This window comes from Lepidochelys olivacea (genome assembly GCF_965140295.1).
Source record: "Lepidochelys olivacea isolate rLepOli2 genome assembly, chromosome: 3".
NCBI lineage: Eukaryota > Metazoa > Chordata > Testudines > Cheloniidae > Lepidochelys > Lepidochelys olivacea.
In genome coordinates, this window is record NC_140413.1 from 151,715,654 (window position 1) to 151,740,884 (window position 25,231).

The following is a 25,231-nucleotide window of genomic DNA, read 5'->3' on the forward strand; positions in this document are numbered from 1 at the left end:
TGAATTGATATAAACCCCTCACTACAGCTGAAGACTAGTTACTGATTTTTTCTAAGAATCATAAATGTAGGCCTGGAAAGGACCACAGTTAGGTCATTTAGTCCAGTCCCTTGCACAAGTATTATCTGGACCATCCCCGACTTGTCTACCTGTTCTTAAAAACCTCCAATGACAGAGATTCCACAACCTCCCTAGGTAATTTTGTTCCAGTGCTTAACTACCATTACAGAAGGAAGTTTTTCCTGTTGTCTAACCTAAATCTCTTACTGCAATTTAAGCCCATTATTTCTTGTTCTGTCCTTGGTGGATACGGAGAACAATTTTTCACCCTCTTCTTGATAACAATCTTTTATGTACAGTTGACTCGTTTAGTTTGTGATCCACTATGACCCCCAGATCCATAGGTGCCAACTCTGTGGGTGCTCCAGGGCTGGAGCACCCACGGGGAAAAATTAGTGGGTGCTCTGCACCCATTGGCAGCCAAGCTCCCCGCTCCTCTCCCTACCCCAGCTCGCCTCCGCCTCCTCCCCTGAGTGTGCTGCGTCCCCGCTTCTCCTCCCAGTGCTTGCTGCTGCAAAACAGCTGTTTCGCAGCGTAACAATCTGTGGGAGGGAGAGGGGAGGAGTGGGAATGCAGCGTGCTCAGGGGAGGAGGTGAAGAAGAGGTGGGGACAGGGCGGGGATTTGGGGAAGGAGTCCAATATGGACAGGGAGGGGGCGGAGTTGGGGCAGGGACTTTGGGGAAGGGGTTGAAATAGGGGAGGGGCAGGGGTGGAGCCGGGGATGCTGGGGTTGTCACCTATGCCCAGATCCTTTGCTACAGTACTCTGTCCTAGGCAGTCATTTGCCATTTTGTATTCGTGCTGTTGATCCTTCCTAAGTGTAGTATTTTGCATTTGTCCTTTTTGAATTTAATCCTATTTATTTTAATTGGTTTCTCTGGTTTGTCAATCATCATTCTGAATTCTAATCCTGTCTTCCAAAGTGCTTTCAATTCCTCCCCACTTGGTATCTGCAAACTTTATAAGTGGACTCTCTATGCCAGTATTCAAATCATATATGAAGATACCAAATAGAACCAGACCCAGGACAGATCCCTGTAGGACCCCATTTGATGTGGCCTTTCCACTTGACTCTGTACCATCGATAACGATTCTGAGTATGCTTTTCCAACCAGTTGTGCATCCATCTGAGTGCTATTCTACCATGTTTCTATAATATCCGGTTTGACCTACTGCACTAGTTGTTCCAGTTCCTCCATTTTATTTCCCAGACTCCTTGCATTCGTGTACAAGCATTGAAGTCACTTCCCTTAGTCACAGAGTTTTCTAGCTCTTGGTATTCCATTATCCCTTGCCATATCTTTAATTAACTGATTTTCCTGCTCCTGTGACTTGAAATCAGGCATGAAAGACATGTTTCAAATTGTTGGAAAAACTGAGGCCTGTTAGTGCTTAGGTCCATTATGTAATCTTACTTTGAACATCCAAATCTGTGAGAGGGCATCTGCACAGCCCCTTCCTGATAAGTGGTTCTGATGGTACCGCTCCCAAGAGTGTGAAATTGCAGTCAAGTATTCTCCTGGAACTCCAGGTACATAATTATGAACTAAACAATAAGAAAATTGCACATTGGTGCCAATTTGGGTGGGGAAAAAATCTCTTCCTGAATTTTAAACAGCTTTGTGTCAACAGATTTATGCTGGATCTTTCTGAAGAATAACTTAGTGGTAGAACTGAGCCCATTTAGAGGTTTTATTTGTTTTTCTGGTTAGCTATCAATTTTTGAAAAAATTCCTAATAAGCAGATTTGTTATGTAATGACTTAAGTGAAAGGAAACAAACTTGATTATATTATTCAACACATTGTTCAGTAGTAAGCAAAAAGGAGCATTTTGGTATCATGTTGAAGACATTAATTTCAACTCTTTATATACAAAACATGTAATTAATTCCACTCCCCCATCTAAATACTACAAAATTAACAGAAATGTATCTTTCCGTGTTGTTGATGCTTTCTCAATGCTACTAATATTATTGTATGTTCTGCCATAACTATATTGAATGATGTATCAAGCCCATAATAATATGAAAGGTTAACCCACTAACAATCCAGTATTCAGCAGCTGACTAGAATGTCCTCTCCATTTGTATCCTCATCTTCGTTATCTGAACTGTCCTCCATAGTGTCACATCCATGTTATCACACATTTGCAAAATATGTGCTAGAGAGCATTTGAGTCCATGTGTAAGGCACTGGCAATCAGGTAATTTGCATTCTATGATGCATTTACAAGCTCTCAGCTGCAAGACTACCTCAGGGGCAGGCCAGCCTTTCATCCATTCTGTTGTCAGCTCACCCTTCTACATGAGACAGTGACCATGAGATTGTTGAGTTCAGGATCCTGACACAAGGAAGAAAGGAGAACAGCACAATACAGACCCTGGACTTCAGAAAAGCAGACTTTGACTCCCTCAGGGAATTGATGGGCAGGATCCCCTAGGAGAATAACATGAGGGGGAAAGGAGAGCTGGCTATATTATAAAGAATCCTTATTGAGGTTGCAGGAACAAACCATCCTGATGTGTAGAAAGAATAGTAAATATGGCAGGCGACCAGCTTGGCTTAACAGTGAAATCCTTGCTGATCTTAAAAACAAAAAAGAAGCTTACAAGAAGTGGAAGATTGGACAAATGACCAGGGAGGAATATAAAAATATTGCTCAGGCATGCAGGAATGACATCAGGAAGGCCAAATCACACTTCGAGTTGCAGCTAGCAAGGGATGTTAAGAGTAACAAGAAGGGTTTCTTCAGGTATTTTAGCAACCAGAAGAAGGTCAAGGAAAGTGTGGGCCCCTTACTGAATGCAGGAGGCAACCTAGTGACAGAGGATGTGGAAAAAGCTAATGTATTAAATTCTTTTTTTGCCTCTGTCTTCACGAACAAGGTCAGCTCCCAGACTATTGCACTGGGCAGCACAGCTTGGGGAGGAGGTGACCAGCCCTCTGTGGAGAAAGAAGTGGTTCCAAACTATTTAAAAAAGCTGGACGAGCACAAGTCCATGGGGCTGGATGCACTGCATCCGAAGGTGCTAAAGGAGTTGGTGGATGTGATTGCAGAGCCATTGGCCATTATCTTTGAAAACTGATAGCGATCAGGGGAGGTCCTGGATGACTGGGAAAAGGCTAATGTGTAGTGCCCATCTTTAAAAAAGGGAAGAATGAGGATCCGGGGAACTACAGGCCAGTCAGCCTCTCCTCAGTCCCTGGAAAAATCATGGAGCAGGTCCTCAAGGAATCAATTTTGAAGCACTTAGAGGAGAGGAAAGTGATCAAGAACAGTCAGCATGGATTCACCAAGGGCAAGTCATGCCTTTATAACCTAATTGCCTTCTGTGACGAGATAACTGGCTCTGTGGATGGGGGGAAAGCAGTGGACGTGTTATTCCTTGACTTTAGCAAAGCTTTGGATATGGTCTCCCACAGTATTCTTGCCAGCAAGTTAAAGAAGTATGGGCTGGATGAGTGGACTATAAGGTGGATAGAAAGCTGGCCAGATCATCGGGCTCAACAGGTAGTGATCAATGGCTCCATGTCTAGTTGGCAGTCGGTATCAAGCGGAGTGCCCCAAGGGTCGGTCCTCAGGCCAGTTTTGTTCAATATCTTCATTAATGATCTGGAGGATGGCGTGGATTGCACCCTCAGCAAGTTTGCAGATGACACTAAACTGGGAGGAGTGGTAGATACGCTGGAGGGTAGGGATAGGATATGGATACAGAGGGACCTAGACAAATTGGAGGATTGGGCCAAAAGAAATCTGATGAGGTTCAACAAGGACAAGTGCAGAGTCTTGCACTTAGGATGGAAGAATCCAATGAACCGCTACAGACTAGGGACCGAGTGGCTGGGCAGCAGTTCTGCAGAAAAGAACTTAGGGGTTACAGTGGATGAGAAGCTGGATATGAGTCAACAGTGTGCCTGTGTTGCCAAGAAGGCTAACAGCATTTTGGGTTGTATAAGTAGGAGCATTGCCAGCAGATCGAGCGCCGTGATCATTCCCCTCTATTCGGCATTGATGAGGCCCCATCTGGAGTACTGTGTCTAGTTTTGGGCCCCACACTACAAGAAGGATGTGGAAAAATTGGAAAGAGTCCAGCGGAGGGCAACAAAAATGATTGGGGGCTGGAACACATGACTTATGAGGAGACGCTGTGGGGACTGGGGTTATTTAGTCTGTGGAAGAGAAGAATGAGGGGGGATTCGATAGCTGCTTTCAACTGCCTGAAAGGGGGTTCCAAAGAGGATGGATCTAGACTGTTCTCAGTGGTAGCAGATGACAGAACAAGGAGTAATGGTCTCAAGTTGCAGTAAGGGCTGTTTAGGTTGAATATTAGGAAAAACTTTTTCAGTAGGAGGGTGGTGAAGCACTCGAATGGGTTACCTAGGGAGGTGGTGGAATCTCCTTCCTTAGAGGTTTTTAAAGTCAGGCTTGACAGAGCCCTGGCTGGGATGATTTAGTTGGGGATTAGTCCTGCTTTGAGGAGGGGGTTGGACTGGATGACCTCCTGAGGTCCCTTCCAACCCTGATATTCTATGATTCTATGACCCAGCCATGCCCCATGGTATGGCTGGTTATGACTGGATACTTCTCCAGGCTCCTACACTAGACAGCAGCCTCATAACTGGCACAAAACATTCAGGTAGAGGCAGTCTTTGCACAGAGGAAGCAGGCCATATTCAACATCTCCCTTCTTAGCAGTTCTGGTATCTTAGCTCATTTAGCTCTGTGATATTTGACTTAGCAACATACATTGTACAGGTGAATTCCTGAAGATGGTGTTGAAAGGTCTTTAGATAAGACCTCTGTTACCCTAACTCTGCCAGTGCTCAGTAAATGTACTCTTTTCTGGTGATTTAACTTTACACCAATATCTTTCCCACATCTTGCAAATGTGCTAACAGAATCATACCAGTGAATGCATGCATTCCCAACAGGGCTGAGCAGACTTATTTTCTTAGTGATGTGATGCCAAGTTTGGTTACATCTATGTACCTTATTTGATTTTTTATGTCAGATCTGGCATAGATTTTTGCCAATGTTTCTGAAGAAAGCAAGGGTAAGAATTGGCACATCAGTGTCCTCAGATACAGTAATAACTGATTTCATGGTTCTTTGATGCATGCTTTGCATGTAACATTATCCGTGTGTGTGATTTTTGTGAAGAGGACAAGTCCAGAAAGTTTGGTAAGCTTGTTATACAGTACTCCTGGTATGTCATATACATTATCTCACCTGTTTTTTCCAGGAAATAAGGCTTTTTCCATTCATCACATAAGAATTTGATGAAAGAAGTCTTGCTGGTAGAACATTCAGGAAAACACCTCCAGTGTTTGTATCAGGCCAGAAGATCCAATATTCTTCAATAGAACTTCAGGGTCTGCTCTTTTATTTTCCATCTCTGAATTTTTAATGGAGATGTGTGGTAGGGTTTACACACTCCACACTAAGATTGAGACAGGAGAAGGACCGGAGCAGGACTGGGCTAGGAAAGCTCATCCCCTCAGGTACTGCTGAGCATGCTCCTGAGGAAAAGACCAGTATAAAGAGAGCTCTGGCAGCCAGGGATAGGGGGTGGGGGAGAGAAAATACAGAAGCCGTTTCCTGAAGGAGCACTACTCTGCAGCAGCAGGAGAAGAAACCGCTACTGTGGGGGTTCAGCTATGAGTCTTCCTCCCCACCCCTTGACACTACCCAAGAAGGAGGTAGAATGCGAGGCAAGGGCAACAGAGGGCTGCAGTCATCAGTCCTAGATGGTGGGGGTTTGAGGCAAGGACTGCAACCATATGCCAAACTGAGACACAAGGTGTGGTAGGACGTGGCCAATGGGCCAAATTTTGAGGGGCTGATCTCAGGCCATCCCAAGCTTCAACACTTTTAGGGCCCTGGGCTGGGACCCCTTATACCTGGCCTCCAGAAGGGCAGGGCAAGGGGTTACAGGTAAAGAGGCTGGTCCAGCAGGGACCTCAACCAAAGGGCCCAAGTCATATTGAACTGAGGGAGAGACTGAGGTTGGCAGCCCAGACCACTAAATCTACTGGCTGACTAAACCACCCCACTAAAAGTTGTAACTGAACATATTGGAGATCACATCTATCCTGTCACTGTCAGTTGTAGTCTTCAAGGCTGACACATTCTCTGACAGATCACCATATGTTTTGTTCTTAATATTTATTTTGTGTATAAGACATTCCATCTATGGTGTAAGCAGATGGGCTAGGGATTATGCCAACTCTTTTCCTCAAGATTCCTTGTCAGGGCTGCTTTATTTGTCTTCCTCATGGTGCCATCAAAGATGGTGAGAGCCTGGGGCAGTGGTCCTAAGGGGTGCTGCAGTACTTCCCTTATGTCCAGATTCCTATTTGATGCATGTGGGATATGTGATCCACCTTTAATATAATTTCCTTATTTGAGACTTTTGTTTTCCTGGATTTCTTTATCACTGAATGTCTTTTGTTTTTGCTTTGGCAGCCTATCACAGGAGTTCTGGGTTGGCTGCACAGTTTCTAGTCTGTTATGTCTGAATGCTATATATGCACCTTCTTTTTTCTCCTTTGCATGTAAGAGATTGTGACAGGGTTGGGGGGAAAACCCGTCAAGTGCGGGGCAAGTGTGTCCCACACAGCCTCCTAAACCAAAGTCAATATACTCACCCTAATAGCTGGGCAGTGTGGCCCAATGGCCAAAGTCAGTAGGTTCTCCCCTCTTAGCAGGCAGTAAGGTCCAGTTATCAGTCTATAGTGCTGACCCTCCTAGCGGGGCAGTAAGGCCTAGCAGCTACAGTCAGTAGATTTGCCCCAGGGAGACAGGGGCAATAAGGCCTAGTGGCCAGTCAGTAAATTCACCCTTGTCAGCAGGGCAGTAAGGCCTAGAGGCTAGGGTCAGCCAAGATGGGGGCCACCACGCACAGGAAAGGGGTAGGGGTGGCCTGGGTAGGGCGGTCTGGACCCTCCCTCTCCGCCGGACCCCAGCCCAGGGCCCTGGTCATGGCAGGGGTGCATGCCACTGAGTCGGAGGGGGAGGAGGGGTTTCCAACCAAAACACACTGACTCAAAAATTCCAGTTCACTAATCAGGCCCCTATCCAGGGGCAGCCCTAGACTAGCTGCCAGCAACTGGTGCCTTAGGTGAACCGTGCAATCGGCACCCCCCACCCCCAAACCCAAGGGCAGATTTAGGCTGAGGTTTTTAGTAAACTGGGAAATATTTTCCCCTTTTTTTCCTTTCAGTGTTTTTAACCGTTTTTTTTTTTAAACAGAGGGTTAATTATTCGGTTTGTCCATCCGTCTGTCCAGCCAATGTTTCTGAGATCAGATAAAATAGAGACACGACATTTTCAGAATAGATTTGTACACAACAGCTAGATGATAGTTCAGTGTGATTTCAAATAAAAATGCATTAAAATGTTAATTATAATTTTTATTACTACAAATCCAAAATCATCCATTACGCTATCCTGCTTTAACTGCCATTACCACCACATCCAATATAGAAAGAAATAAGAAAACTCTTCAATGAACTTTAACCTGTATTTACAAAACACTCCAAATAAAAAACACTCTGTGCTCTTAAAACATGGCTTTTCTTGCTTTAAGTTTTGAAAATTCAGTCGCTAGTTCTTTTAGATCCAGTTTTCCAACTATTTCATGTTCTATTGACATTGTGGCAAGTCCAACAAGTCTCTCTTGCACCATTGTTGAACTCAGATATGTTTTTATCAATTTTAACTTTGAGAAGCTACGTTCCCCACTAGCTACGGAAACCGGCAAAGTTAAAAGAATGTGTAGAGCTATAAAAATGTTTTGAAAGCTGTCTATGGGTTTATTTTCACAAACAAACTTCAGTACTTCTTCAGGAGTGGAATGTTCCTTAAGTCATCTTGAAAAAGCCTGAAGCTCACTACACATCTGTAGCATCAATGTCTTTTGAATTTTCATGAGTCAATGCCGACTCCAGTTTTATACAAAATTCTCTTATCTGTTTTGCTGTTTCTTTTGCAAGCTGTGGATATCATATAGAAAGCCAAACACTAACTCTGTCTGCTGCATCTGTTTTTCATCAAACAAGTGAATAGCAGTATCAAAGACTGCAAAGTAGAAATTCACTTTGAACCTTTGTTTTGGTAGTATGATCAGAAATTTCAGTTAGGACATCATAAATGTTTCCAAGTTCATAGCGAAGAGGCTACAAAGCATCAATGTGACTCTCCCATCTTGTCTGATCAAGTGGTTTCACAGTTAGAGAATTCACATGGCGAGTCAGAATCTCCCAATGGCATGTTGAGCCTGAGAAAAACATATAAACGTGTTGCACCAGGTCAAAGAAACTGCTTGCCTCCAGACAGCATCTAGCAGCATCATTGACAACCAAATTCAGAGAATGCGCACTGCAAGAAACAAAAAAGGCCCTAGGATTGATTTCCATCATTCTCCTTTGCACACCATTGTCTTTACTCTTCATATTACTTCCATTATCATAGCCTTGGCCATGTACGTTTTCAATAGATAATGATGTCGTTTCAAGGTCTTGTAGAATAATTTTAGTCATAAATGCTCCAGTCGTCTCCTTCAGTGGTATGAAACCCCAAAAATGTTCCTTTATGAGCACTTCAACATTATCTTCATCTGCAGAGTTTCCAAATCAAGAAAATGAATGATCATCGCTATTTGTTCAACATGACTCACATCTGGTGTACAGTCCAATATTATTGAAAGGTATTTTGCAGAATGGGCAGCTTCTACAATTTTCTTTTTAATGGCATTTCCTAGGATTTGAATCAGTTCATTCTGCATATTTTTTCCTAAGTAATGAACCTGTGTTCCATGATCAGTTATTTTACATAGATGCTCCTTCATGACTGGATCAAACAAAGCTAGGTATTCAACAAATTTTAAAAATTTTCCATTACCTGGAGTGTATAATTTTTCATTTCTACCACAGCCGCGGAATGCTAAATTTTGCACATCAAGAACTCTCACTACAGCAATCAGACACTCTAATATTTGTTGCCAATATTCTTCTTTTTCCTTGATCACATGTAAATTTTGATTGATAGTTTTTTCTTTTTTCAATTGTAATTCAAGTTCTTTCCAATTTTGAAAAGATTCCAAATGTTCTGTACTTCTTTCATGTGAAGAGAGAATTGAAGATATGTTTTTCCAGTTCTTCGAACCATTTTCAGTAAGTGATATACCAATTGTTTGATTTCTAAACAACTTGCAGCAAAAGCAAAACACAGAGTCCTTCGACACTGAATATTATAACCAGTTTTGATGAATTTCTTCCCCATTAATGAGTTTCCTCTTGTAATGCTGAGCAGAGAATTTTCTTTTATTTCCATCCTCAGGGAAGGGAAATTCATGAACTTGTTCGGGTCCATTTCCACGAGAATTTGCTGCACACTGTCATCACATCTGGACCAGGAAGCTGGGTCCCCATACTGTAACTTGTTCGTAGCTTCCTCATCCTTTCTTCCTTCTACTTCATTTACTTCAATTTCTTCATGTGTCTCTGAAGGTGAATAAATTTTCTCCACTTCCATATCAGTCTGATGCTCTGAGCTGCCTTCATCTAGAAGTAAGTTTCTATCATGTTGAATTTCCAAACTCCTTTTTGTGGATGTGAGCTACCCTCATCTCAAAGTGAAATTCCTTCATCTGGATGCTGTGAACTGCTTCCTTTTTTATTTGGATTAAAGAGAAGATATTTCAGGAAGGATCCCTGCTGTTTTGCTTGGTCCTTTTCCTTCTCAGCCTTTCATTACAATACTCAGCTTCTGAGGGTTTTCTTTTTCCTGTTTCTGCCATGGGGCATTTGAATATTGTTATGTACTGTGCTCCTGACTGCAAGCATTATAGCGTTAAGGATGGCTGACACACCCACCATGTGGTTGGCAATTTAAACCACAGTGCAGCCATCCCAACACGTCTTTTCACTGCTTAAAGGTTCAATGAGTAGTAACATACACTCACTTACCTATTAAAACAGTTAGCTACAGCATTTACACAGAAACAAAATGACCTTTTTCTACATTATAACTTGACACCAGTTGTTTGGAAAGAAATCCACTTCCTCACGGTTACCCGCTTGGAGTGTGATGACATCACTTTCATAGTCTATTAAGCGTTAACGCTGTTACTTTTCTTTTATGGACCTTATTTATTACATGTGAACCAGTTATAACAAAGAAAAATTCATAATTATACAGTCCGATAATAACGCTAAGGTTTAAGAACACTTAAAGATACTCACTCACATTTTGGATATATAATGCTGAAAGATGTTATTCTTTATTCTTTGGCACCAAGAAACACAATTTTCTACAGTATTCGCTCAATTCTTAACCATCTACCTGTGACATGTGTTAAAATGACTGTTTGACATGTATCAACTCGCAATATCTCCGTTCTACATGAATTTCCAGCTATGCAACCTTGATGTATATTCGAGTTAGGTGTCACTGGCGTTGCAGCTCTTGCCACTGGCAGATGTGTTTCATTGTGGCTGAGTTATTGCTAATCAAAATTGCAGAGTGGGTCATCTTGACCCTACATCACAAATTGAAAAAAAAATTCGGTAAAATATTATTTACTTTTGCAGTAAATAAAAGATTTGACATATTAATAAATTCTCAAATGTAGAGAAATGAATTATAATTCATATTTCCTCTGTATGCACACAGGAATTGAAATAATGAAATCTTCGTTATTTTATTTGTATTTTTTTTCACCTTTTTAATTTTTTTTTTATTTTTTCGCTCAAATTTGGTGCCCCATTTAACTTGGCACCATAGGTGACCACCTAGTTCACCTATATGGATGGGCTGCCCCTGCACCTATCAAATTCCGCTTGGCTGCTTCCTACCATAGTTCCCACTATCCTGGTCTGGGCATCTCTGTTATTGCCAGATTCTCTGTCTGTGCTGTCCCTGGTGACTCTGGATGCAGTGAAGTCTCCATAGGTACCTTGGTGTCTGCCTGGGTTGCGGTGTCTTGGGCTCCCACGGCCTTGGGCATCAGCTGATCCTTGGCAGGAGCCAGCAAAATACGTCCTTCCTCCCCAGCAGTCAGCCCCAACTGAGGTGAGCTGCTCTCTTTTATACCACTGCACCTGGAGCATGCCTAATAGAGTGAAGTGGGCATGGTTTCCTCAGCCCACAATGTAGAGTTAACCCTTCAGCATCCAGTGCAGAGCGAGTGAGCCCTGTCACACAGATCCTTGCTAACATCTTCAGGAGCTACAGAACAAGTGAAGAGACGGACTAATTAATTTAGTTCTACAAAGGGATTGACCCAGGTCTTCTCCAGTGTATCTGTCAGTGACTGACGTCATTTTCATCTCTCTCTAACCTGGGTGGCTCAAGATCTGCATGAGATATGCCAGGTGTCTGGACCTGTACTGTTTGCCTTAGTTTTCTAAAAATAGGTATCTCTGCACTCCACAGTTAGGTAATACCTGTTCACTGCCCCAGACTGAGGACTTAATTCTTTGGTCCCATCTGTTATCTGTGTGTCCTTATTGACAGTCTCCTGAATGGCCTGATCTACAGGAATTTTTCCAAAGGGTTTCATTACTCCATCTGTACAGAGAAGCTTCCGATTTTGAAATGATCACACACCTCAGGATGTTCTATCTCCAACCATGCCATTTGTATGAAGAACACTAGCAGATATCTTGTTTAATTCTGCTTGTCATCAGCCAAACCACTAAGGTATCATGACTCCGATCATGGTTAGGTGAAGAAACCCAGTCACCTTCTCTGGATGCTTGAGAAAAAGGCCAGGAACCACAACAACCATATCAGTTTAACTCATCCAGAATGTTGATAAGTCGCTGTTTTCATTACTCAAATGGTTCAGGTATGTGTTAAAAAGCTGAAATCCAAACACAGGATGAATGGTTGAGGATATCATTCAACTGGTTTATGTTGCCATATAGCTTCTCCATCCAGATTGTGTCATTGAGGATTTGTAAATCAATCAAGTGGTGGTCCTCCATCCAGGTATAAATGCCCTTCCTGACTAATCTCATCAGGGCCTCCTACACTGATTTGAGTAGTCTAACAGCTGAGTGGTGCTTGGGTCCTTCCAGTACATCCCAATGGAACTTTCAGCAGTAATACTGGACTCCTAAATCATTGGAATCTTTTCCCAGTGATTGACATCATATTGCATATTTTATGAAATGCTCCCATTCTGATAATTATAGATTGGAATTTTATCATTTTTTTCTCATTCTTCCACAGTATCTCTGCATACAATGCCTCGTCAAAGACACACACTTCGTAAAATATAAATTGATTTTTTCCCAGTATTTTCAGAGTCTAATTAAGGAGTTTTTAGTCTGTGGACATCTAAAAGATTTTTTAGTCAGTGGTGCATTCATGACTGGCAAATATCCAACCTTGTCCTGAGTCATACTGACCTTGTTGCATGCTTGGATACTGAAGTCAATCCAGGAGCTGATTGGTTATTTACATCTGTTTGCCTGAGCAGAGACCATACTTCATTCTTAACATGAGCATTGTGAATGGCCCCTTCATAGTGTACCTCCACTGGTTCCATCCAGAAGGGCCAACTCAGTTACCAGCATTATAAAGAGTAAGCAGTAGTGGTGGAGGAGTGATGCTGTTGTTTTTGACTTTCTCTGCATATGGAGGCATCTTGGCTTGTCCAGTAGTTCATATCTGAGGCTACACTGCAATAACATTTAATCTTTGATGTCCCTGAATCACTGAGTGTGTCTAATCAAGTCTGTTGCTGTTATCATATGCCAAAGTTGTAGAGATGCAGGGCAGAATGTTGGATGGTATTGACAAACCTGATTCCTCCTCATTAACCAGCTTCTGCAGACAGAGGTGAGTGTCCATTTCCTCCAGCTGACTATAAGATATCCATGATCTATTTGGTTGAGTGCCTGAAACAACTCCATATTGCTTGTGGGGGATATCCTGTTACCATGAGTAGTGAAGTGCTTTGCAGGGTTCTGCAAACTTCCACTAATGTCATATATATAATGTTGGGGAAAATAGACTGTATGAATCTTTGTACTCTCTTTTGTGTCCCCTGTTAACACCTGCAGGAAGTCCATGAGAGATTTTTGGCATTGGTGCGTAATAATTATCAAGCCTCTCTGGCTGTAGATGCCATAGAATCATAGAATAGAATCATAGAATATCAGGGTTGGAAGGGACCTCAGGAGGTCATCTAGTCCAACCCCCTGCTCAAAGCAGGACCCATCCCCAACTAAATCATCCCAGCCAGGGCTGTGTCAATCCTGACCTTAAAAATATCTAAGGAAGGAGATTCCACCACCTCTCTAGGTAACGCATTCCAGTGTTTCACCACTCTCCTAGTGAAAAAGTTTTTCCTAATATCCAACCTAAACCTCCCCCACTGCAACTTGAGACCATTACTCCTTGTCTGTCATCAGCTACCACTGAGAACAGTCTAGTTCCATGGTTAATCAATCTTGGATTCCTTCACATTTAACTGCATGATCATGGCACATTGCTTCGAAACCTGATCCTAGTCTTCTGTCAAAAGTGAATCCAGTTCAGAGGCCATTCTTAGATTCTCATTGACTAACATTGCCTTAGATAAATTTTCTGGTATCACCATAAGTTTGCCATTATCTGATATCTCCAGGCTATGACTGAATTCTGCTTCCAGTGTTCTCCAAATGTTTGAGACTTGATTTTTTTTTCAATACCTAGAGAGTTCATATTGGCCACCAATTTCTCTGGCATGTTCACCACTAATACAATATGAGGCTTTGAAAACAAATTAGGCTATTCAGTTATTCTCACTATCATATGTTTTTTCTTTCATAAAGTATACACTGTCATCATCTTCACCTTGACAAAACTTCTGCTTTTCTGATGGTCTTATGTAGGCTCTAACAAGATATGTGATCGTATGCTTCTGCTGCTACCATCTCCCTTGATGTAACAACCAATATCTTTCTCTTCTCTTCTCTTCTCTTCTCTTCTCTTCTCTTCTCTTCTCTTCTGTACATTCCTGTTTGACCTGAGATCTACTGCTCGCCACGGTGACTCTCAGGACTTGGTCCCTTTCACATAAATGGATACCTTTGTCATAAAATATACAGACTTTTTTGTATGCTCTGGTGGATGATGCTCCCATTCCCCTTATTGATTTGCATGATTCATGACCAATTTCTTAACTACAGGTTTTGCCTCTTTTTCATGCTGTTGCAGAGTTTTCTTGTGTATAAAGATCTTTCTGCAGTTTAGGTGATAAAATGTGTGTTGCTTCATTGGTGTCTTTATAGTGCATAATGGTGGCACATTTTTGGATCTCTGTCTCTTAAAAGATTCTTTCATGATTCCAGGTCTCTTGGTTTGGTCAGTCCTGTGAAAGGAGCCTCCACATCACATATCAGACACATGTTTTTAGACCTTTTACTCAGTTTGTGAATGCTTTTTTGGGAACCTCTGAATCAGATTAAATTGTTCATTCAGTAATCACAATAGCATCACAGTCAAATCTGAAGCAAACAGTACCTTATTTTATACAAAAACTACCAAAAATTGATTTTAAGTCGAGAAATCTGTGCAGAATCAAATAATTTTTCATGTGAAGCATGACCTCCGTTATTAGGTATTTGGTAGTTGCCATGTTAATGATTATGCAAATAAGACAATTTTTCATAGTATTCATTATTGTAATGTAAAAAAAGTAATTACCCAAAATTGGATGAAGATGAATTCATTTTTAGTCAAAATATTGCCTATACCCATTGTTCACCCAGTGTTTCTGCTTAGTAGTACTGTTACTGTGGAAACAGGCATACCTCCACCTTTAAAATACCATGCAGAAAGGTCCACCACATATTTATGTAATATGTATGCAAGAATATTTTTTAAAGTGGGAATTTGCCCACCCAGGTGGTACCAAAAAGTTGTCTGGCTCATGGACTAACACGCCAGTAACCTACTTTTGTCCCTTAATTGTTCAAATGTCCTATATTTTCTTTATCTCAACCCTAGAGAGTTCATGGAATCCTGCTCACTTGGATTTAGATTAAATTTTTAGTCTTGGCCCTGAGCAAGGGTGATTTATACCTAACTGCTCCTCCATAGGAGTAGTTTTACAAAGGAATTGTGATTCAGAGAGGCACAGTCATTCCCTGGCCTCTGTGTAAATTACTGCAGCCCTTGAAAAGGTGCATCTTATTTATTTCTTGTGTATGGATACCTGTTCTGACCTAAGGCTTTGTTCACTCTGTCTCTCTCCACACTTTCCCATCCATTGTCTCACTGAGAGGAATATCCAGAGAACAGGGGTTGTGCTCTACAACAGACCCAAGTCTGGGTAAATCAAGCAGTGGGGTTGGGTGGCCTCCTTACTCCCCGTGAAGTGTAACTTGGCCAAGCAAAGCAAAGTCACAAGTTAGCTTTTTATTTAAAAAAGGTTGGATTGTGTCTTTAACTGCAGTTGTCCCAGGAGGCAGTGTGGCTCAGAGAAATATCTCTGAGGCTCAATTCCCTCCCTGCTCCCCCTTTTCCTGGAAGTGGGGGAAGGGTAGGAGGATAATAATTTACTGTTGTCCTGTACTAGCCACAAATTACAACACCCCCTGAACTGTGCTGGCTCAGATATGCTGACTGGCATATTGACGGAGCTGAGCCAAGACTTTCCATTCCTCACCCATCTGCTTTGGAGGTGGTTCTTAATCCCTTTTTCTCCTCTGCATGGGCATTTAGTCAAGTCAATCTAGCCTAATGGGACTATATACCTGTGAGGTACTGCTTAACATGAACAACCATGGCAGAATCTGCTCTTCAAAAACTATCTGCTATGATAATTGATAATGAACATTCTTTATTGTGATACTGCAGGTTGTTTACTGCTTCTTTTTTAGGTAGCATACATTGTACCCCATCTAATACCTATAGTCTGTAGGTGAATCAGGTTAAGATTTATTTATGACATTAACATTTAAAGGCTATATTCTGCCACTCTCACTCATGTAGAGTAGTACCTTATCATGTGGGTAGTACTACTGTTATTATTGGGACTGCTCTCAGAGTAAGGTACAATTCAATGTGAGGGTTATAGCCCATACTTATTTCTTTGTTATACGCATGTAGGTTTTATTTCTCACTTTCATCTATAGTTAATTATACATTTGAATTAACATTTACAGATGCTATATAACCTTAGCTCAGGCTTTGGGAATGAACATGGGAGGAGCTCCAGCAGGACCAGCTGGAACTGGTAAAACAGAAACTACAAAAGACATGGGAAAGGCTCTGGGAAAATATGTAGTAGTATTTAACTGTTCTGATCAAATGGACTTCAGAGGCTTGGGTAGGATTTTCAAAGGTAAGATTTTCCATGTTGCATGTACTGAGAAACAAAGAACAAATTACTTTTTTATTAAATTATAATAGTCAAATAGGATAAAATTTTACAAGCACTTAACCCCCATTTTCAATAGTGCCTTAGGCACTTAGGAGTTCTACTTGCTCCTAAGAGCCTAAATCACTTGAAAATGGGTAGAAGTTCACTACTAACCTGTGACTGCCTCTGAGCATAGGCTTTGCTGCCTCCCTGTGGGCATCCAAATCCTACCTCCTGCCTAAGCCCTGGAGTGATTCACAAACCAGGGGAAGATGGGCATTCAGCAGCCTAACTCTTCTGAGGGGCCAGATCCGATAGATGTGTTCAGAGCAGAGGCAGGCAAACTTTTTGGCCTGAGGGCCACATCAGGTTTCCAAAATTGTATGGAGGGCTGGTTAGGGGAGGCTGTGTCTCCCCAAAACAGCAAGGCGTGGCCCGGCCCCGGCCTCCTATCCAAACCCCCCACCCCACTTCTTGCCCCCTGACGGGTCCCCCAGGACTCCTGCCCCGTCCACCACCCCTGTCCCCGACGGCCCCCCTGGGACTCCTACCCCATCCACCACCCCCTGCTACCTGTCCCCTGAACACCCCCAGATCCTCCACCTCTGACTGCCCCCTGCCGCCCCATCCAACCCCCCCTCTCATTCCTGACTTACCCTCCGGGACCCCTGCCCCATCCAACCACACCTTCTCTCTGTCCCCTGACCGCCCCCGGAACTCCTGCCCTTGACTGCCCCCTGCCACTCCATCTAACCCCCCCTCCTTCCTGACTGCCCCCCCAGGACCTCTGCCCCATCCAACACCCCTATTCCCTGACCTCTGACCATCCCGACCCTTATCCACACCTCCACTCCCTGACCACCACCCCCAATTCCCCTGCCCTTTATCCAACCCCCCCACTCCCTGCCCCCTTACTGTGCTTCCTGGAGCACCGGTGGCTGGCAGCACTACAGCCGCGCCAGCCGGAGCACCGGGTCAGGCTGCGGCTCTGCAACTGTGCTGCCCGGCCTCCCAGAGCATTGTGCCGGCAGTGCAGTAAGCTGAGGCTGAGGGGGAGGGGGAACAATGGGGGGGGGGCTAGGGACGAGCCTCCCAGGCCAGGAGCTCAGGGGCCAAGCAGGAGTGTCCTGTGGCCTGGTTGTGGCCCATGGGCCGCAGTTTGCCCGCATCTGGTTCAGAGCCTGCCTACTGGATCAGGCCCCAGTAGATGAGCTTACACAAAATAGCTGGAGGGGTAGGACCTCTCTCATAACTTTTAGCGCAGTGGTTAGGGTGCTCACTTGGGAGGTGGGAAAGCCCTGGTTCAAGTCCCCTCTTGAACCAGGGATTTGAACCAGGATCTGCTGCCTGTCAGGTGACTGCTCTAACCATTGGGCTATAAGTCTAATATAGGGAGTCCTTCGATCTCTCCTGTTGAAGCTGTTGCATTGTGGGTAAATAATATATGAATCATTGGAGCAGAGGGATTGGATCCTGGGTGTCCCATATCCTGGGTGACTGCTCTGTCAGGCTATAGAATCAACCTTTTGCTTGTATTCTCATTTTCACTTTCTTAGTCATTTTAAATAGTAATGCCTAGCCATACAAATATGCTTTCCTGAGGTAAATACTCATTTAGTCTTTTTCAATAATAGATGTATTACACACAAAGTTAAAAGAACATTATCAGGGTTGCAAAGTCAAGAAATCAAAGCTAAGAAATGCCAGAATTGCCTGTGTTCAGCTCCTTGAGTATGCATTATAATCTTTAATTACATGATCACAAGTTAGCTTATCCCAGTTATTGGTGACCTGAGATAACTGCAGTGAAAACATGCAGTCACAGCCAATCCGAAGTATCTGTACATGTTAATCTTCCAATCCCTTCCCACTAGCCCCCTGAGTCCCACTAGCCCCCTGAGCATTTAGTCCTGTGTGCCATCTACCCATACTTTGACCCTTGACTGGAAGATGTCTACCTTCATATGCATCTGCTCAGCTCCTCTGTCCCATTGTTTGTGTATTTTCTGAAGCTTCATCCATCAACCACTCTAAGAAGAAAACATGATTATTTAGCCCTATTGTAGTAGTACTTCAAATTATGGTTCACATGTGTATTCCACCACCTACCCTATCTCCCCTCTGCACTGGAGTCTTCAGACACATTTCCAATGTAAAAGAACTGAGGGTATAAGGGGAGAGGGGAAGTTTGGGGTGGCACCACACTTATATAGCCTTAGAAGGGGCCATGAGGAGGTGCAGGGTGCCTGTGCCACCTTGGTGGGTGCTCTAACAGAAAGCTCTCTGACTCCAGCTTGCTGGGGGTGCACACATTCCTGTGTGGAATACATAAATGAACCACATCTCAAAGAACAATAGTTGTAATACAGGTAAATAACCATTTTATCCTCTTTGCTAGGGCAGTTCTCTAAAAAGCGTAAATGATTGGACCACTCTTGATCTCCAAATCCGAAAAAGAAGACTGCTTCAACTTTCTCAGAGTCCTCAGTGTGAGATTTTTCTGCCCAGAGATTAGCCACACCTTTTGGCTTGCCACTCCCTGGTACTACCCCATACTGGCTCTCATAGAGCATGGCCTTTGACTTCTGTACCCATTCCAGGATGATCAAGACTGGCTACTTCATCAGTGGCAACAGTGGATCCACCATCGCTGCTGTTGGATGGTGCAGTGGACATTATTGGTACTGACCATGCCAGAGGCCTATATAGCTGCAAAAAATCTGCTCTTCCTCTTGGTAACACTTCACTGCTCATCCAAACTAACGGCACCTTGTCAGGACTGTCACATGCAGTGCAGACATCAGCACTGACATTGGGGTCTGTTACAGCAACTGTGACCACAGGTCAGATACAGTCTTCCTCAGTCTCCTTCGCCCAGACTGCAGGTTGTGCTTTTCCTCAGTGCACGGTACCAATAGCTTGGAAGCCCCTAATGTTGCCACTGGTATCTCAGTCCTATCATATTTCACTGTCCTGATCTCTGATGACACCTGCTGATACCATACTGCCTTTGCCTTTGGAGCATTCTGACCCTTCTTGGAGTGTGAAGTGGGTTCCTATGTCTCCCACTTCAGGGAGTTCAGGGCATCCTCCAGGCCTTGTTCCTGCTCTCACAAACATCCTGCCCAGAGCAGGTTGAAAGACTAGAGTGCTTGGTCTAGGCACAACTGGAGTCTGATACCATATCAGCCCCATTATTGGCCCTAATGGGTGCCTTGAAGAATGCCTCCAGTGACAAGGTCTGCTTCCTCATTACTCTACAGAAACAAATCGCCAAGAAGGGAGGGTTTCCCACCTGGTAGAGAGAAGTCGCTTTCGATCAGTACAAAGCAGCTGCCATACACCCAAGAGCGGGACTTTCCACAACCTGCTTCAGACTTGCCATCTATATTTGTGGTGCAAGATCAGCCTCTGGAGTTTTCTACCCTGCCTTCTTTGAATATCTCATCCTTGTCACTGGATAAGGCTCTGGTGTTGAAGTGTCTTCTCTGGTACCAGATGACATTAAGCTCTACCCAAAGCTCCTGAAAAGGATGGATACTACATCGGTTGGTATCCAGATGGAGCTCATGGAGCAGAATCCTCATAATCTCATGGGAATTTTACACCCAGCTATATCATGGAAAGATGCCCTTCCTGTAAGTAAGACTATAATGCAGCTCATTAAATCCCTATTGCAAACCCCTTCATCAGTCATGCTTGTGGCAAAGTGCATAGAACATAAATGCCAAGTTCTGTCCCAGACATACGGACACTTCTATCAACTCCTCCATGTCAGGCTCTCTGGTAATGGTAGGTAGTAAATGAAAGACCACAACAAAGGTAGAGCAAAAGCTTCCCTCAAAGAAAAGGACAAACAAAAATTATTTTTTTAAAAAGGTATTATTCAGTTGCAGGGGTACATCTGCATATGGCTACCCATCAGACTCTCTTATCCTGATACAACTATTCAAATTTGGCTGCTATGTTCAAATTCCTGAACAAGCAACCTGAGGACTGTAGGAACAAGTTTCAGTTCCTTCTGATGGAGGGTCGTTTGATCTTCCAGGCTGCTCTTCAGACTTTCCTTGATGCTTCAGACTTAGCTGCAAGGGTCATGGTGACAGCCATAGTCATGCACCATTTGTTGTGGCTTCAGTTGTTGGGGATTCCTGTAGAGGTGCAGCAGACTCTTGAAGACCTCCTCTTCGAAAGCTGTGCTTTATTTTTCTTTAAGACTGATGAGGAAGTATACATACTGAAAGTCTCCGGGGCTGTGCGAAAGTCACTGGTCTTTATATGCCAGCCTGGGAAAGCACTATGTTTCGGTATCAGTTTCAGCTGAAACAGCAGTATTACCCACCCAGACACCTGGACCAGTCCAGGTACAAACACAGACAACTTATAAGGAGGCCTACTCCATCTACCTCTGTGGTCATTTTCATCCAGACAGCTGCAGGCTTCAAAGGAACTTGTTTGACTCCTCTGTCAAGGATAGCCTACTTGTCAGATCAGATCTCTGTTTCTCCTACTTCCTATGTGCGTAGCAGTCCATCACCTCAAACAAGTGGCTGCTAAGAACAATGGAAAGTGGATATACCCTGAAGTTTCTTTCTTTCCCCTCTTTGGCCCCCCTTCCCTGTCCCTTTTCAGGGACCTATAACCAACTCTGTACTAAGACAAGTGCAAACTCTTTATTCCTTGGGAGCTACAAAGGAATTGACCCCTCAGTACCAGGACAAGAGTTTCTACTCCCACTACTTCCTATAACCAAAACAAAACAAGTCTCAGGCCAATTCTAGACCTTCAGAACTTGAACAAATGCATCAAGAACCTGAGGTTTCTTGTGGTTTTCCTTGTACCTATTATCCCTTCATCAGAGCCAAGTGATTGGTATGCTGACTTTGATTTGTGAGATGCATATTTCCTTGTGGCAGTCTACCCAGGCCACAGAATATTCCTAAGGTGCATGATAGAAAGAGATCACTTCCAGTTCACAGTTCTACCCTTTGGCCTATCATTTGCATTGAGAGCTTTCACTAGATTCATGGTGATAGCAGCTTGTCTCCACTATTGGGATGTCCAAAGGTATCCGTACCTGGATGACTGGTTGCTATGGAGTTGTTCCTGTCAACAAGTGGAAGGAAGTATCTATTGGATGCTCTCTCTATTCCAATACCTAGGGCTGGAAGTGAACAAGAGACATTGATCCTCAAGCTCTCCAGAGATATAGAATTTATTGGGACAGTTCTGGGGATTTCAGCTCCAACCCAGGTTGTTTCTTCTTTGAGACCCCTGTGTGCCATTCAGAAGCAGTCCCCAAATCTCAGTGAGGAACTATCTCAGGCTCCTGGGACCTATGGTAGCATGGACTTGTGACCTCTCCCTCCCCTATTCCAGACTGCATCTCAGAGGCTTGCACACACAGCTCAGATCAGTTACTGCCCTCATATGCACTATCTGGACAAGCTAGTGTTTATTCCAGGCAAGGGGTTGGTGGATGAATCCTGGCATGTAGGGGAGTCCTGTTCTCACCAACTCTCCCCTCTATGATCAGATGATGGATGCTTCTACCACGAGGTGGGGAGTGCATTTGGGTGATCTGAAGGGTCATGGCTTGTGGTCTCTCACGAGGTCCAATTACACATAAATGTTCTTGAGTTACGTGCAATATCCAGAGTGTGTTAGTTTCTTCCACGCATACAGGACAGAATCAAATCAATCATCCTGGTGCTCTCTGACAATACCACAGTAGTGTTTTTATGTGTACAAACAGGAGGGTGCCATATCAGGCAACTTGTCTCAAGAGGCAATCAAGCTGTGGGTTTCTACGTATGGATATGGGTTTCTACATTGCTAACTCTCAAACCATCTCACCTGCCAGGAGTCCAGAATGCCCTAGCAGACTGCCTGAACAAGTCATTCAACTTGGATCACAAATGGTCTCTCCAGCTGGCTACTCTAAGATCAATTTTTCAAGTAGGGGTTGTTTCTACAGTAGATTTGTTTGCAACTCTCCAGAACCGAAAGTGTTCCTGATTCTGTTCAAGTATAGGTCACAGTCCCAAGTCCATCTCAGATGCATTCCTCTTCCCACTGGACAAGGATCTGCTGTACATGTAGACACCAGTGCCTCTAATCCCCATGGTTATTGTCAAGCTAAAGCAAGAACAAGGCAAAATTATCCTCATTGTTCCAGATTGGCCAAGGACATTGTGGTACTCCAATCTACACAAGCCATCCCTTCAAGAACCTACTTCTAATAAAAAAATCTGATATCCTAGAATCATGGGCAGGTGTTGCACCTGAATCCTCAGTCGCTGTAGCTCATGGCCTACTTCCTCAGCAATTAAACCCAGAGGAGGTGCACTGCTCAGTACCAGTTTAGAACGTCCTGCTCAATAGTAGGAAACCACCCAAGAGATCTACTTGCCTTAGTAATTGGAAGTTTCTTCTAACTGGGCAGCTAGTCATGGTGTGTCTCCTACACAATCTACAATTCAAAAGATTTTGGATTATTTGTTACACCTTAAAGGTCTGGCAGTCCTCTCCATCAAGGTACATCTGGCCGCAATACAGGCATAAAATGCTGAAATTGAGGGCAGGACTGTATCTCTAACCCTATGACTACCAGCTTCCTAAAAGCTCTAGAGAAGTTGCTCCCACCATCAGAGATCCTACTCCACTGTGGGTCTTGAATTTAGTACTGTCAATTCTTATGGGACCTCTGTTTGAGCCTTTAACCTCCTGCTTGTTGTTACACCTCTCAGCAAAGGCGGCCTTTTTAATAGCCATCTCCACTGCAAAGACAGTAGGGGAACAGTGTACCCTGACAACGAATCCTCCATTTATACAAGGACAAGGTGCAGCTTAGCTCACACACTAAGTTTCTTTCCAAAGTAGCATCTGATTTCCATCTCAATCAGTCAGTGTACTTATCTGTCATCTTTCACATGCTCACAAAGATGAACAGAAGCACCACACTTCGGATGTTCACCGAGCCTTGGCTTATTACTTGAATAAACCAAAGATCTTCCAGGTCTTTTCTAAACTTTTTTTACTTTGTGCAGAATGAATGAGAAGCCATCTTGTCACCAAATGGATCACCAGCTATGTTGTCATGTGCTACACTGTCAAGGGTACTGTGCTCTTAAGAAGCTGTTAGAGCAATCATCCCCAAACTTTTTACCTGTGCCCCCCCATTCCAGTCTGTGCCCCTTCTCCCACCTCCCCCAAGCTGGGGCTGGGAGGGGGGGGATGTGAACATGGGTAAGGGGGCCAAGGCTTGGTCCACAGCTGGGGACAGGAGCGGAGTCTTGGCTGAGGGCCAGGGCCCCGGCTGTGGAGTCAGCAGCCGGGGCCAGTGGCAGGGGCCAGGAGCAGAGCTGGGTGGCTCTCCTGCCCTCCATGGGTGCTGGCCCGGGACCCAGCTGAGCTCCCCGAACATTCATTGGCACCCTCTGGGGAGGGCAGTGCCCCCCAGTTTGGGGACCTCTGTGTTAGAGCATTCATCTAGAGCATGCACCACCTCCTCAGTGTTTGTGGGGAAAGATCCATATCGTGGACATCTGCAGAGCAGCGACATAGTCCTCAGACCACATATTAGCTAGATACTGTATAATTATTGAGGCATCAAGGGAAGATGTGAATGTGGGCAAAGTGGTCCTGCAACCCCTCTTCCAATTATACTCCTAGTCCCCACTCCATTGAAAATGGTTTAGGAGTCCCCTACAGTGTAACAGACATATACAATCACTTGAAGAGAAGAGTTACCTTTTTGTGACTATTGTTCTTTGAGATGTGTTCCATATATTCATTACCCAACCCACCTTCCTTCCCCAATGCTTTGGAATCTAATTTCTAAGATTCTGGTATAAAGGAACTGAAGGATGGGCTAGTCGGCTCCACCCTTTATCCCTTCAACTCGGAGGATGTGGGATGCCGGGGCACAGGGTTGGCCGCCCTGCAGGTACTGCTAAGGAAAACTCTCCTGCACATCCCTGTACATATGTACAGTGTAATGAACATATGGAACACATCTCAAAGAACAACACTTATGAAAAGGTGAGTAATCTTTTCTTTTCCTTTAACCTTATTCTTGGAAATGGCTGAAATCTTCTTAAATAGTCAGACACGCAAACACCCAGCCTGGAAAATTTCAGCCCAAACAAATTAAGGTGTGGCAAAGTTGTAAGCAACTGACAACTGGGCCTTTACAGTGTCTGCAACATTAATAATAGGTGGTGCTACCAGCCCTGCCTATAATAATTTTGTTTTGAAAGCTTCATAATTAGGATGTTAGAGTCTTGTCGTTTAATGGAAAAGTGTCAAGATACTGTCTTTTTGGAACTCCGTGAATATTGTAGAGAGAGAGATTAGTAATTTTTTTTTAAATTACAATAGCAAAGGCCAGGAGGAAGTGTGTGAGAGCTGGAGAGAAAACATTCTTGGCTGAGGGGATCTGGGTATGGAATGAATTTCCACAGGAGATTAGGTGAATCTAAAGTGTTGCCAGCTTTAGGAAATACTGCACAATTTTCCTCTTCCAAAACCATATCTACTGTAGCAAGAATGACATTCACAACATTGACACCCTCATCTACCCAAACACTCTGCCCACAGAAAAAAAACACCCAACACCCTGAAACAAACAGATAAATAAAAAAATAAAATGAAAATGTCATAGCCAAAGTAGAGATTTTACCCCCAAAAGAAGAGTCAGACTCCAAGAAGTCCACTAGGAATTTCAATATTGGTATTAATTTAATATGGAAGGTACTTAGATATTGCAGTAATAGGCAGACATATAAAACCCATAAATAGATAACA

General features: G+C 43.6%; 1 protein-coding gene across 1 annotated transcript in view; it reads left to right on the top strand.

Annotated features, from left to right (window-relative positions):
- The window catches only part of DNAH8 (dynein axonemal heavy chain 8), a 589,186-nt gene that overhangs the window by 327,374 nt on the left and 236,581 nt on the right, over nt 1-25,231 (top strand). Inside the window, exon 44 of the mRNA XM_084624647.1 lies at nt 16,227-16,405. Within this exon, the coding sequence (XP_084480773.1) occupies nt 16,227-16,405 (179 nt within the window). The remainder of the gene's footprint in view (nt 1-16,226; nt 16,406-25,231) is intronic.